We start from the raw sequence: 12,354 nt of genomic DNA, 5'->3' as shown, positions 1-12,354 counted from the left end.
AAGCTGCAGTTTTTGTAATTATGGCCCATATTCTGAATCCTCTTTTATCGATAAAAGTGGTCCTAAAAGCGGCCTGTAGCCAATCAGAAGGCTTATATGCCACTTTTAGAGGCACTTTTATCGATAATGCGTCGTCTACAATGAGATTTTAAGGAGACTTAAGGCGTAAGACTTAAGAAATTGACCAATCACAGTCAAGTATTAAGAGAATACTCGACTGTGATTGGTCAATTTCTTAAATCTTACGCCTTAAGTCTCCTTAAAATCTCATTGTAGACGACGCATTATAGACGACCCTTTAAATATTACGGGATACGCACAAGTATGGCTGCGTTCCAAAATTCACTGCCAGTACTGAAAATCTATAGTTTACGTGACGTACACTATAGATTTTCAGTACTGGCAGTGAATTTTGGAACACAGCCTATGTATGGGCTCGTTCCCACTGAGCGCGTCACGCGTCGCATCAACCAGCGTGAGCCAATCAAAACATCCCATTGTAATAACACGGAAAACATGTTATTACAATGGGATGTTTTGATTGGCTCACGCTGGTTGACGCGACGCGTGACGCGCTCAGTGGGAACGAGCCCTTTGGCGATGTATCACGTGATGCACCATGAACTTCGTACATTAGGGTTACGTTCCAAAACGTAAGGGCCTCCGCACAAGGTGTTCCGTATCGCATTACGTTACGTTAAGTATAGATCGTAAATTTAACTCCGTACGTAAAATTAAACTTCAGTCAACGCACAGAAGAAATCGTAACGTAAAGACATTTCGTCTTTACGTTACGATTTCTTCTGTGCGTTGACTGAAGTTTAATTTTACGTACGGAGTTAAATTTACGATCTATACTTAACGTAACGTAATGCGATACGGAACACCTTGTGCGGAGGCCCTAAGTAACCGAGGAAATTTTACTCGAATGGCCGTTCCGAAACTCTTTTAAGCCTTTCTGATTGGTTCAAATCGGCCATCGAGTAAAATTTCCTTCGGTTACTTACGTTTTGGAACGTAACCTAGAATGATGAAACCATATAGGCCCATATTCTGAATCCTCTTTTATCGATAAAAGTGCTTCTAAAAGCGGCCTGTAGCCAATCAGAAGGCTTATATGTCACTTTTAGAGGCACTTTTATCGATAAAAGAGGATTCAGAATATGGGCCATATTCTTCAGAAGAATGGCTGTGATTGGTCAATGACGCCATTAGAATCCCGATAGAGACTCGAGAAATTCCCTATCCGACAGCCAATCAATGCATTTTACATTTTGTCATACTAATGTAACCTCATCTTAATGCACAGAGTTTACGGTACACTATTGAAAATTGGACGAGTTTTTCTTTAGAGGCTAATATTTTTATATATGACCACGTGAATTTTGTAAAAAGTAATAAAAAAATATATTTTACAATGAATATATCGGATATATTGCTGGAACCTAAATTAACGAATACGTCGCCGGATTTCGGTAAGCCACCTGAAAAACAAAATAGGGTATGTATTCTTTATACAAAAATATAAATGATCGTGTATTTATATGTGAATACGCAGCATTCCACACACAATACAATTAAAGTTATTATTTTATAAATTATAATTTAAATACATTGTTTTTTTAAGCAAAATCATATAAATATTATAACAAAGTAGTAAATATTATAACAAAGTGTAAATATGTATTTTTTATATAAAAATATAAATGATTAAATTCGTGTATATATTTTTGTATACACAACACATTACATATAACTGATTAAAATTATTTTCTTATAAATCACAATTTAAATACATTGTTACTGCTAATATGATTAAAATTATTTTCTTACAAGTCATTATAAACTTAAACACATAATTTTAATTGGTTTTTTTTAAGCAAGATTATGTAAATACTATAATAAAAATAATAATACTATAAAAAAAAATTAACAAAGTATCATTATTATATATATTTATTGAGGATTTTTATCCATATATATTACAGAAATAAATTACTCCAAAAAACAACACAGACTAGAATTAATTTTTCTATTTATTTCAGCTATTACAATCTCTAGGTATACCTCATATTGACTCTTTTAATTACATGCTAGAAAATGGCCTACAAAGTATAAAAAATGATAGTCCAGTGTATTTAACTCTTCCTAATGATGATAAAGTAGTCCTCTGGCTAGACGATGTACAAATTCATAAACCTACTGTACCTTCTGGTACAATTGGTGTGAAGAATTATAAAGTATATCCAACAGAAAGTCGTCAGAGAGGTACCACTTACAAGGGTAAAATAATAGTGAAACTTAGATGGTCCATAAATGGTAAAGAGCAAGAAGCTCTTGAGACGGATTTAGGAGGAATTCCAATTATGCTTAAGGTAAAACATAAAAGCCAGGATCTTATTAATTGTTAATCAATAATTATTGTTAATAAATGAGTGGATTTCTCATAAGCACACATACATATAGATATACACATTGAAAAAAGTAAAATTAGTACCTATAGACACAGGAAGTTTAAAAAGAATTATTTTTTTTATCTTGATGTTAAATTTTTCTTAAACAAAATGAGTCAAAATTTATTTTTTCTTATACAATCTTGAGAAAACAATAATAAAAAACTGATATAATCAAAATGAGTAAGGAATAATAAATTTGCTCTTCCATTTTCTGATTAAATGCCAAATTTTCGTATTTATTTTTTATATAATTGCATTTTAATATATTATATATTTTTATGTTGCATTGCAATTTATAAAAACATGTGATGTTTATAGTCTAATCGATGTCACCTAAACAAAATGAGTCCAAAGGAATTAGTTGCTCATGGTGAGCATGAACAAGAATGGGGTGGATACTTTATAGTCAGAGGAATTGAACGACTTATACGCATGTTAATAATGACGAGACGAAATTATCCCATTGCTATAAAAAGACCAACCTGGAAAACTCGTGGTGAACAATTTAGCGATTTAGGTATTTTTTTGAGAAGTGTTCAAGAAGATAATACTGCCACTGTATGTATATTTGAGCAAAAGTATTTTTTATAAAAAATTGCAATATATTTTTATGTATATAAGAGAATGTGCCATATATTTTACATGTATGTGAGAGAATGTCATGCATATATAAATATATATAAATCTAGATCTAAGTATATATAATTAAATGCATTTTTTACAGAATAATACGCTGCATTATGTGACTGATGGTTCTGCAAAATTCGCTTTTACTCATAAAAATAATACTTACTATGTACCATTAATATTGATGATAAAATGTTTGATAGATGTGACTGATGTGTATATTTACAAAACTTTAATTGCTGGATGTGAAGATGATCACTATTATAATAATAGTGTTATGAATATGTTACGTGATTTGCATGAGGAAGGTTTACATTGGCATGAACAATGTAAAGCATATGTAGGAAAAATATTTAAAGTAAAATTCTCTGAATTACCTGCAGATGCAACTGACATAGACGTCTGTAATTACATTATTAAGTGAGTTTGTATTTCATTAAATTATCTATTCTTTTATATATAATTCATTCATAAATCTTAATTTTATCATTATATACTTGTTTATATATAGGTATTGTGTTGCCATTCATCTTGATGAACCTATTGATAAATTTCATTTACTTGTATTCATGACTAAAAAATTGTTCACTCTTGCTGGTAATAAATGCGCTATTGAAGGTGTAGATTCTGTAATGATGCAAGAATGTTTGCTAGGCGGACACTTGTATCTGCAAGTTCTCAAAGAGAAATTATGGTCATGGCTGACAAATGTCAAAATCCATATCCTCAAACTTGCCAAAAGTGCTGGTAATAAATACATCTTAACTGTGCGTAAGTATTTTGTCTCTGTAAATTTGAGAATAAATTTTCTTACGAAAATAAAGTCATATATATATGTGATTGATTTTTTTTTTATTTATTTAGAAGAAATGTTGAAGATTACCAAATTTCGAAGCAATATTGATGCACAAATGGAGTATTTCTTATCTACTGGAAGCATAAGATCATCCTCCAGTATAGGTCTCATGCAAAACTCCGGCCTCACAGTTGTTGTGGAAAATATTAACAGGATGCGCTATATGAGTCATTTTCGTGCAATACATAGAGGCGCATTCTTTCAAGGAATGCGGACTACTGAAGTTAGAAGATTGTTGCCTGATGCATGGGGTAATTAACAATCCTATTACAAATTTTCTATAACACAATAGAGAATATTAGAAATATTGAAAAATAGCGTGATTTTTTAAAAATAAAAATACAAGCAATGATTCTTTTTTCAATGATTATATATTATATAATTATAATCATAATCCAATTAACAAAATCAAAATAAATATATATCATTATTATTATATCATTTGTTCACAGGATTTATTTGTCCAATACACACGCCAGATGGTGCTCCATGTGGTTTGCTCAATCATTTGACTATGAATTGCATTGTCACAAAACATCCAGATCCAAAATTGAAAGCTGCGATACCTGGGGTATTGATAGAGCTTGGAATGATTCCATTGTCTATTGCAGACAACTGGGAAAATTCATATACTGTCATGTTAGATGGAAAAGTCATCGGCTTGATTGAAAACAAGATTATTAATAAAGTAGTTTATAGATTGAGATTGCTGAAGATAAAGGGCCAAGAAGTAAGTTAAGAGCACAATGTCTCATGATTCAGTTTATAATTACATGTATATCGGTAATTTTATCTTTAGATACCATCAACATTGGAAATTGCACTTGTACCAAAGAGGAAAGTTCCAGGTCAATATCCGGGATTATTCTTATTTACTAATGCAGCTAGAATGATGAGGCCAGTGATAAATCTAGCTGTACAACAGATTGAACTTATTGGAACATTTGAACAAATTTATATGGATATTTGTGTGCTTCCTGAAGAAGCTTACCCAGGGGTAAATATACATTATGTTTTTTGTATTATTTTTGTTATCTTTATATTTAATGATAAAAAAAACTATTCCTTTTTACTAGTTAACAACTCATCAAGAAGTGAGTCAGACAACCATCTTCAGCAATTTAGCTAAACTTATCCCATTGCCAGATTGTAATCAGAGTCCAAGAAACATGTATCAATGTCAGGTAAATCTTTTTATGTTTATTAGATAATTTTTGTGTTCTCGTGTGTATGTGTAGACATTGTTTCACTACAAATTAATAATTTATAATTAATAATGATACAGTAATAATAATTCATAGAGATTTGAATAAAAATTGCTCCAATTATAAAAAAACTATTTGTAAGATACAGACTGAATATATTATGATTATGAATTAATAACAAGTCAAAATATTTATCAATTTCAAATATTTTCTCGATCTCATAGATGGGTAAGCAAACAATGGGTACACCATGTCATAATTGGCAACAGCAGTCGCAAACAAAAATGTACAGATTACAAACGCCTGCCGCGCCTCTTTTTAGGCCAGTGCATTATGATAATATTAATATGGACGATTATGCGATGGGTATTAATGCAATAATTGCTGTTATTTCGTATACGGTAAGCATTATTACTATGTTTCTAATATCAGAGATTCAAAAACTGTTCGCAATTTTATCCTATATCATTAATAACTGGATATGCAGGGATATGATATGGAAGACGCGATGGTCATCAACAAGGCGTCCTATGAACGTGGTTTCGGACACGGAACAGTCTATAAATCTGAATTTGTTGATTTGAAAGATAAGAAAAGTTACTTCGCTTGTGATCCGGACAAGCCTGAACTCGGAAAAACGTTAGATATTGATGGCTTACCTATTATAGGTGCTTCTATCAAAGAGGGTGATCCGTATTATTGGTAAATAGTCCTTTCAGTTTTAATATATATCGTCGCTTTGTTATATATCATCATTTTTTAGTTCAAAAATTCACCAAATTTGCGAATTTTACAGTTTTTATGATGCTGATAATGCTAATTATGTTGTTGGACGATATAAAGGCACAGAAAATACTTACATCGACAATGTGAAGTTATGTGGATCATTTAACACTCAAGATCCTCGAAGAGCATGCATCACATTCCGTATTCCTGTTAGTACAATTTTCTATATATATATATATATATATATATATATATATATATATATATATATATATATATATATAAACAATAAACGCGTTTTTTAAATGCATTAAATTTTCAGAGAAATCCTATCGTTGGAGATAAATTTGCGTCAAGGGCAGGACAAAAAGGAATCCTTTCGCGGTTGTATCCTGCCGAAGATTTACCATTCACAGAGACCGGAATGGTCCCTGATATTATATTCAATCCGCACGGATTTCCAAGTCGTATGACAATAGGTGAGCTTGCAAGTCTTACTCTATGCCATTTAAATTATCTATAGTATGAGATCGAAATTTTGATAAATTTTTCAATTTAGGCAAAAGCATAAATATATTTATAATATTAAAAACTAATTTTTTTTTATATAAGACAGTATTTTTTTTATAAGAAAGAATATAATTTTGTATTGTTTTTATATTACAGCTATGATGATCGAAGTGATGGCCGGGAAGTCAGCAGCTGTGCATGGACTAGTTCACGATGCTACACCCTTTAAATTCGATGAGGAGAACACAGCCATAGACTACTTTGGGAGATTATTGGAACTTGGTGGTTATAATTATTATGGAACTGAAAGAATGTATTCGGGTATATATGGATGTGAGATGGAGGCCAGCATCTTCTTTGGTATGGTCCATTATCAAAGATTGCGACACATGGTTTCAGACAAGTGGCAGGTAATTAATTTGTTTTTCTTTTTGCATCAGTTTAACAAAAATTTGTTTTCATTATTTTATGTAATTTCTTTGTTTTTACTTATTTCCTTTAGCGCAGTTGCGTGTTTCTATTCATTTTCTTTTTCCTATATATCGATTTGAAATCGACAAAATCCATTCCCGTCTCTTAAATTGTATATCACTTATTTTCAGGTAAGAAGTACTGGCCCAATAGACCAGTTAACGAGGCAACCTATTAAAGGTCGTCGACGAGGCGGCGGTGTTCGATTTGGGGAGATGGAACGAGACGCTTTGATCTCTCATGGTTGTTCGTATCTTCTTCAAGATCGTCTCTTTCATTGTTCCGATAAAATGACGGTAAGCATTAAGAAATATTACTTTAATATTTTAATATACGCCAATCATACCAAATAAATCCTACTCATACAAAGTGTGTATTTAAGATTCTTTGATTATAAAAAATATTTATTTGTAGACTTTAGCGTGCCAAAAATGCGGTTCGATACTTGGACCGGAATTAATCATGAACAGTACACATGATGAGGATGATAAAAGATGTCGTCTGTGCGGTGAAGAAGACAATGTAAATGAGATCGAGATACCATATATCTTTAGGTTTCTTTTAATACAACTGGCGTCCTGTAATATTAATGTTAAATTGAAATTTAGAAAAGTTTAAGCAACCGCGAAAATACATAAGTTTTTCAACAGAATAAAATTTTATTCTCTTTAACATCCCAAAGAACAGATTCTATACATAAAGCTAAAATATATTACACGTGACGGGATTCATTACATTGACGTTTATATACTTTATTACATTCGCGATGTAAAACGTCCGTATATATAAGTTTGTATATACATGAGTGGATATATATATATAACCAAGAATTATTTTACAAAATTGGATTGCACGAAAAATGGGAGTTCACAATTATATCTTCTCTTTTTTTACAATAATATAGAATGGAAGGGAATGTAAATATCTCGAATTATACAAGCGCTTTACATAAACGGATGTAGATTATATCACGCGCGCAAATTCTCTATAATACTCTCGTATTTTTTTTCCAAACGGAAAAAGTGATTTATACAAGTTGTACGATATTCAGGCTTTTGCCGGCACTTGTGCTCCAGGTTTATTAGTGGACGCCCCAGATGCACCTGTTTGTTCTTTTTCTAATTGCTTTCCAAGATACTCCCTAAAAAATAAATTTATGAATTATGGAATTTTTACATATAGACATCAAACAATCAAATTTATACACATATACATGGAAAATAATTTAAAAAAATTAAATCGATAATTTAAATTAAATTAATAATTTAAAAAACTTAAATTAAATTAAATTGATTGTTTTAAGAAAAGAGTCAAATAGTGAAAAGTGCACGGCAAATTTTTAATATTTCATAACTTACCAATTATGCACCATAAGTTTTTGTACTGCAAGAAGAGCCTCATATCTAACATTAGGATCCTCGTGCCCGAGAAGTTGCATTACACGTTGCTTTCCGCCAAGTTGTTCAATTATACTGAAGTACACGAGACATTATTTTAACAAAAAATCTCAATTTGAAATGTCGAATAATCAAAATGTATATATGAAATAAAGTACGAGCACGCTTCTCTATAACGTGTAAATTAACGTACTTTTTGCCACGTGGATAGTGACGCACATATTCGCCAATGTCGAAACTAGCCACACTGAGGACGAGAGCATCTTTGCTGGTTTCTAATAAATGAACGAGAATCCGCAGAAGCTCGTAATTCTTCTCATTGAGACGACTGGCATTCTCACGCCAAAATTTGCCCGATTTGTGAACAGGGGACCACTCCAGACGACCAGACTTCACTTCCGTTGAATATTCATCAAACGAACTTAGATCCTGCACAGATGCTTGCAATTTATCGTTAAGGAATTCGATATCATCAGTGATATCTTCGTCATCGAATTTCCGTTGACACAGTATTGAAAGCTGCTTCAATACCTTGCATTGCACCATAGCAATGCAATGTTCCTTAGCTACTTGCCCATCTTCCACTTTCTCAATTAAATTCTATAATATAAAAAAATATACGAGCAATATATAATATGTATAATTCTATATTATACTAGATATTTTCTTTTATTCTCTGATATTCTAACTTACTCTGAATACTGCAAGTATGATACGTGTTACTTTTTCTTTGACCGAATCGCTAAGTATATCTGCGAGAATGGGTATAACATTGAATCTGCAATATAAGATATAATTTTAAACATTATACTGGTTATACTGAATATTATGAGCATTTTTAATAAAATGTATACTGAATAAGGAGAAGAGAAAAGGGAAGGTTACTCACTTATTCATTTTTTCTGCTAGAAGAGGGTTGAAAGTAAGTACCCACAGACAGAAAATAAGTTGATATTGCACTTGAAAGTTTACCCTTCCAGAGAGAACACTGAGGAGAGTTGAAATTCCATCAACGGATACGAACGCAAAGCGATATTCGTCTATACGAAGCATCATTTGTAGACAACGTGCCACTGATTGAATGTACTCGTTATTCTAAATAAAGAAAATATAATGTGTACACCCTCTATGTTTTTTAGATAAAAAAGATAAAAAAAGAAAATAAATCTCTCTTTCTAATTTAAAAAATATTTAATTGATGTGTTGCTACATGCAAAAATATGATAGTAATTTGATATTTTATATATATATATATATATATATATCTTATAGATATGTCTTATATTAACATATATAAAATCATAATATATATAGATATAGATCTTATAAAAAGATTTAGTATCTATTAGTAGCATTTAGATAAGATATAGCATTTAAGATATTTAAGAAAAATATGCAAATATAAAAATGACATCCACCAAACAGGCTCCTCTACAGCATAATTCATGCGTAACTCATCGTGATTAAAGTTTATTGATCAATTTTATTCTCAATTTAAGAGATTCATAACATATTTGTGTACGATATAACGTTAAACGTCCTCATAAGTCAGTAATTTGTTCGTAATTTGGCAATATATTTAAGAATATATTTTATTTAGAATAATAAGTAATATTACTGTGATTAAGACGTTTTACAAAACCAACCGGATTGAGCAATTCGTGCAGCTCATGGGCCTCCTTGGCCTGTTCCACAGCAATGTGTTGTTCTAGTCCCGCATGCAAGCCTTTGTGATCTTGAAGGGCATCAAACTAAAACCCCATCTCATTTTTTATCTACACAAATTCTACTATAATTCTCGAAGAAATTTCTCTGTGTTTTAAGCTTAATTGCGCGAAGCGATAAATCTACATAATAATCAGTCACAAATCGGTTTTGTCTTATTCAATTAGTTATATCTCTATTGTTAGTTTATGGCTTTCATAAAATTTTTTTCATAGACTTATACAAACTATAATTTGCAAGTTACCATTATGTGTATTTATTGGATTAGTATATAAATGTCATTTATAAAAAACATATTATACTAAATTATTATATTAAAAAAATTATTACATATTATAATATATTAAATAAATTATATATAAAACAGTATTATATTAATGTTAGTGCAGTAAATAAGCAATAAAATTTTTAATAAGAAATTCATATTCTTGAATATAAATATCAAACACAGTATTATCCTTATAGAAACCATCAAATATGATAAACTAGCTGGATTTCTAAACATAGATTGCATGCAGCACACACATTAGGACAAATTATTTTATCATCCAAAAGACAAACCAATAATATTAAAGTAATAATGCAAAAATAACTGTAGATAAATATAAAGCAACTAACATTATAGTAGCTTTTAAGCACAGACCACTTGTTAATGTATGAGACAAACATATTTTTTTTTTAATATTCCAACAAAAATTCAATCATTCAAAAAGTATATATTAAATTCATATATGCAGTTGTGCAATTCAAATGGTTAGTATTAATTGTACTTTTAAATCATGTCTTTATTTTTTTAAGAATTAGCATTTTATATTGCAATATAAATATAATTTGATATGATTTGAATCTTATTAGACTGATAGCCTTTTGACTTGCGCAACCTGATATAATATCCTGTCAAAGTAAACTTACACTAAGTTTTAATTGATCCTTGAGCCATGTCAAATAAAACTGAAGATCAGTTTTTTCCATAAGATCGTGACTCCAGCAAGCTAACTTGGCTATAATGCGTGATGTCATATTCATTATAAAGCCATCTTGTCTATTCAACAGATTAAGAAATGGCCCCCAAATAGATTCTCGTTTTCGTGTAGAATGCTCACGAAAAATTTCCACACGACTACGATCTTCCTATTAATAACGTTACAATAAAATCTCAATTAATAGGGACAGAATGACAAATAATTAAGAATAATAAAAAAAATGTCATTTGTTTTTGTACATAAAAAAAGAAAAAAGAAATGTAATTATACTTGTAGCATATCATCAATCATAGTGAGAATATATTGAATTGTTTGATCCTTTGAAATATGACCAAGCAAATTAAGAAATGTTTTAGCCGCCTGATGTGGATTTTCCTTCAGCTTATTTTTTCTTGCTTTAGCATCACTTGTATCAAAAGCTGCTATAAAATCATAGTCTTCTTTCGATATCATTTGAGATCTGAAAAACAGATATTTTTAAAATATTTCTTGTACAAATACTTGCATATTTTTTACCATCAAGTTATCATACCATATTTTTACCATTAAGTTTATATTATTAGTCAAGATTTTGAAGTTTTTAGGTCTTTCAAAAATAAGTACTTACTGGGAATATGACTGCCAATTAATTCGTTGATTTCTAATATCAGCAGCTTGCTGTTGGAGCACACTTGTAGCTGCCAGCATATCTGCAAAATTGCATAAATCAATATATGAATACTATACAAAAAAAAGAAAAAACGGAATATCAAAATTTTTTAATATAACGGCATATTTCTCTACTCTAATAACGACAATATAATTGTTAAACAATAAAAAATATTGCTGGGAGGGGCATTCTGTCAAATAGATGAATCTCTATTATAGAATTATAATTACCAATTTTTTCATCCGGCAATGCCGGTATAATCTGCTTGATATTTGCACGATCCACCATGACTGTTATTTGGTGAGATTTTGTGTTAATTTATACAGAAATTATTTCATTCGAAGTATCAGACCTCCAATCTTTTTCCTCCTCTTCGCTTTCTTCAGCTGTTCGATCACAAGACCGTGCAGATACCAACCTAATCTTACAAAATCGAGATTATCTCAATGTTTCTAGAAATCTCGGGATTTTCGTGGCCCGATGATGACGAGTTAATAATGACTGTATTGAAATCCATTCATTGGATAGAATAGCATTTAATTGACCAATCAAGATAAAGAAATTTCTGCTTCTCTTAGGCCCATATTCTGAATCCTCTTTTATCGATAAAAGTGCCTCTAAAAGTGGCATATAAGCCTTCTGATTGGCTACAGGCCGCTTTTAGGAGCACTTTTATCGATAAAAGAGGATTCAGAATATGGGCCTTATTCTTGATTGGTATAATAATATTTAATTGACCAATTAGAAGA

At 30.7% G+C, this 12,354-nt stretch overlaps 2 protein-coding genes across 3 annotated transcripts; one reads left to right on the top strand and one right to left on the bottom strand.

The window, feature by feature from the left end:
• The first annotated feature begins 1,310 nt into the window (after positions 1 to 1,310).
• Rpi135 (RNA polymerase I subunit Rpl135) lies at positions 1,311 to 8,009 on the top strand. The gene is made up of 16 exons (XM_083099283.1): positions 1,311 to 1,501; positions 2,046 to 2,375; positions 2,775 to 3,014; positions 3,181 to 3,503; positions 3,595 to 3,854; positions 3,948 to 4,190; positions 4,392 to 4,669; positions 4,739 to 4,936; positions 5,016 to 5,123; positions 5,369 to 5,545; positions 5,632 to 5,846; positions 5,941 to 6,079; positions 6,193 to 6,349; positions 6,537 to 6,790; positions 6,983 to 7,147; positions 7,266 to 8,009. The coding sequence occupies exons 1-16, from the start codon at positions 1,418 to 1,420 to the stop codon at positions 7,467 to 7,469; spliced, it is 3,375 nt and encodes a 1,124-aa protein (XP_082955409.1). The 5' UTR covers positions 1,311 to 1,417; the 3' UTR covers positions 7,470 to 8,009.
• Positions 7,487 to 12,024, bottom strand: Vhasfd (V-type proton ATPase subunit VhaSFD). 2 transcript variants are annotated; one of them, XM_083099284.1, is made up of 10 exons: positions 11,836 to 12,024; positions 11,564 to 11,645; positions 11,227 to 11,416; positions 10,886 to 11,104; positions 9,895 to 9,999; positions 9,138 to 9,343; positions 8,942 to 9,026; positions 8,442 to 8,848; positions 8,210 to 8,323; positions 7,487 to 7,992 (listed from the first exon to the last, which is right to left on the bottom strand). In XM_083099284.1, exons 1-10 carry the CDS (start codon positions 11,891 to 11,893, stop codon positions 7,899 to 7,901), a joined length of 1,560 nt encoding a protein of 519 aa, XP_082955410.1. In that variant the 5' UTR covers positions 11,894 to 12,024; the 3' UTR covers positions 7,487 to 7,898. The 2 variants fall into 2 exon arrangements, with proteins under 2 accessions (XP_082955410.1, XP_082955411.1); XM_083099285.1 differs by lacking the exon at positions 9,895 to 9,999.
• Positions 12,025 to 12,354: the final 330 nt, after the last annotated feature.

This window comes from Camponotus vicinus, unplaced genomic scaffold (assembly GCF_025532165.1).
Source record: "Camponotus vicinus isolate PSW18456_S1 unplaced genomic scaffold, iyCamVici1.0 SCAF_5, whole genome shotgun sequence".
Taxonomy (NCBI): domain Eukaryota; kingdom Metazoa; phylum Arthropoda; class Insecta; order Hymenoptera; family Formicidae; genus Camponotus; species Camponotus vicinus.
This window is presented reverse-complemented; position numbering and strand designations above follow the sequence as displayed.

Coding starts and splice junctions, on each gene's coding strand:
- Rpi135 (XM_083099283.1), top strand. CDS start 1,418: ATGAATATATCGGATATATTGCTGGAACCTAAATTAACGAATACGTCG. Junction 5,847..5,940: donor GAGGGTGATCCGTATTATTG/GTAAATAGTCCT, acceptor CGAATTTTACAG/TTTTTATGATGCTGATAATG. Junction 7,148..7,265: donor ATTGTTCCGATAAAATGACG/GTAAGCATTAAG, acceptor ATTTATTTGTAG/ACTTTAGCGTGCCAAAAATG.
- Vhasfd (XM_083099284.1), bottom strand. CDS start 11,893: ATGGTGGATCGTGCAAATATCAAGCAGATTATACCGGCATTGCCGGAT. Junction 11,105..11,226: donor TGATTGATGATATGCTACAA/GTATAATTACAT, acceptor CGTTATTAATAG/GAAGATCGTAGTCGTGTGGA. Junction 7,993..8,209: donor AAACTTATGGTGCATAATTG/GTAAGTTATGAA, acceptor TTTATTTTTTAG/GGAGTATCTTGGAAAGCAAT.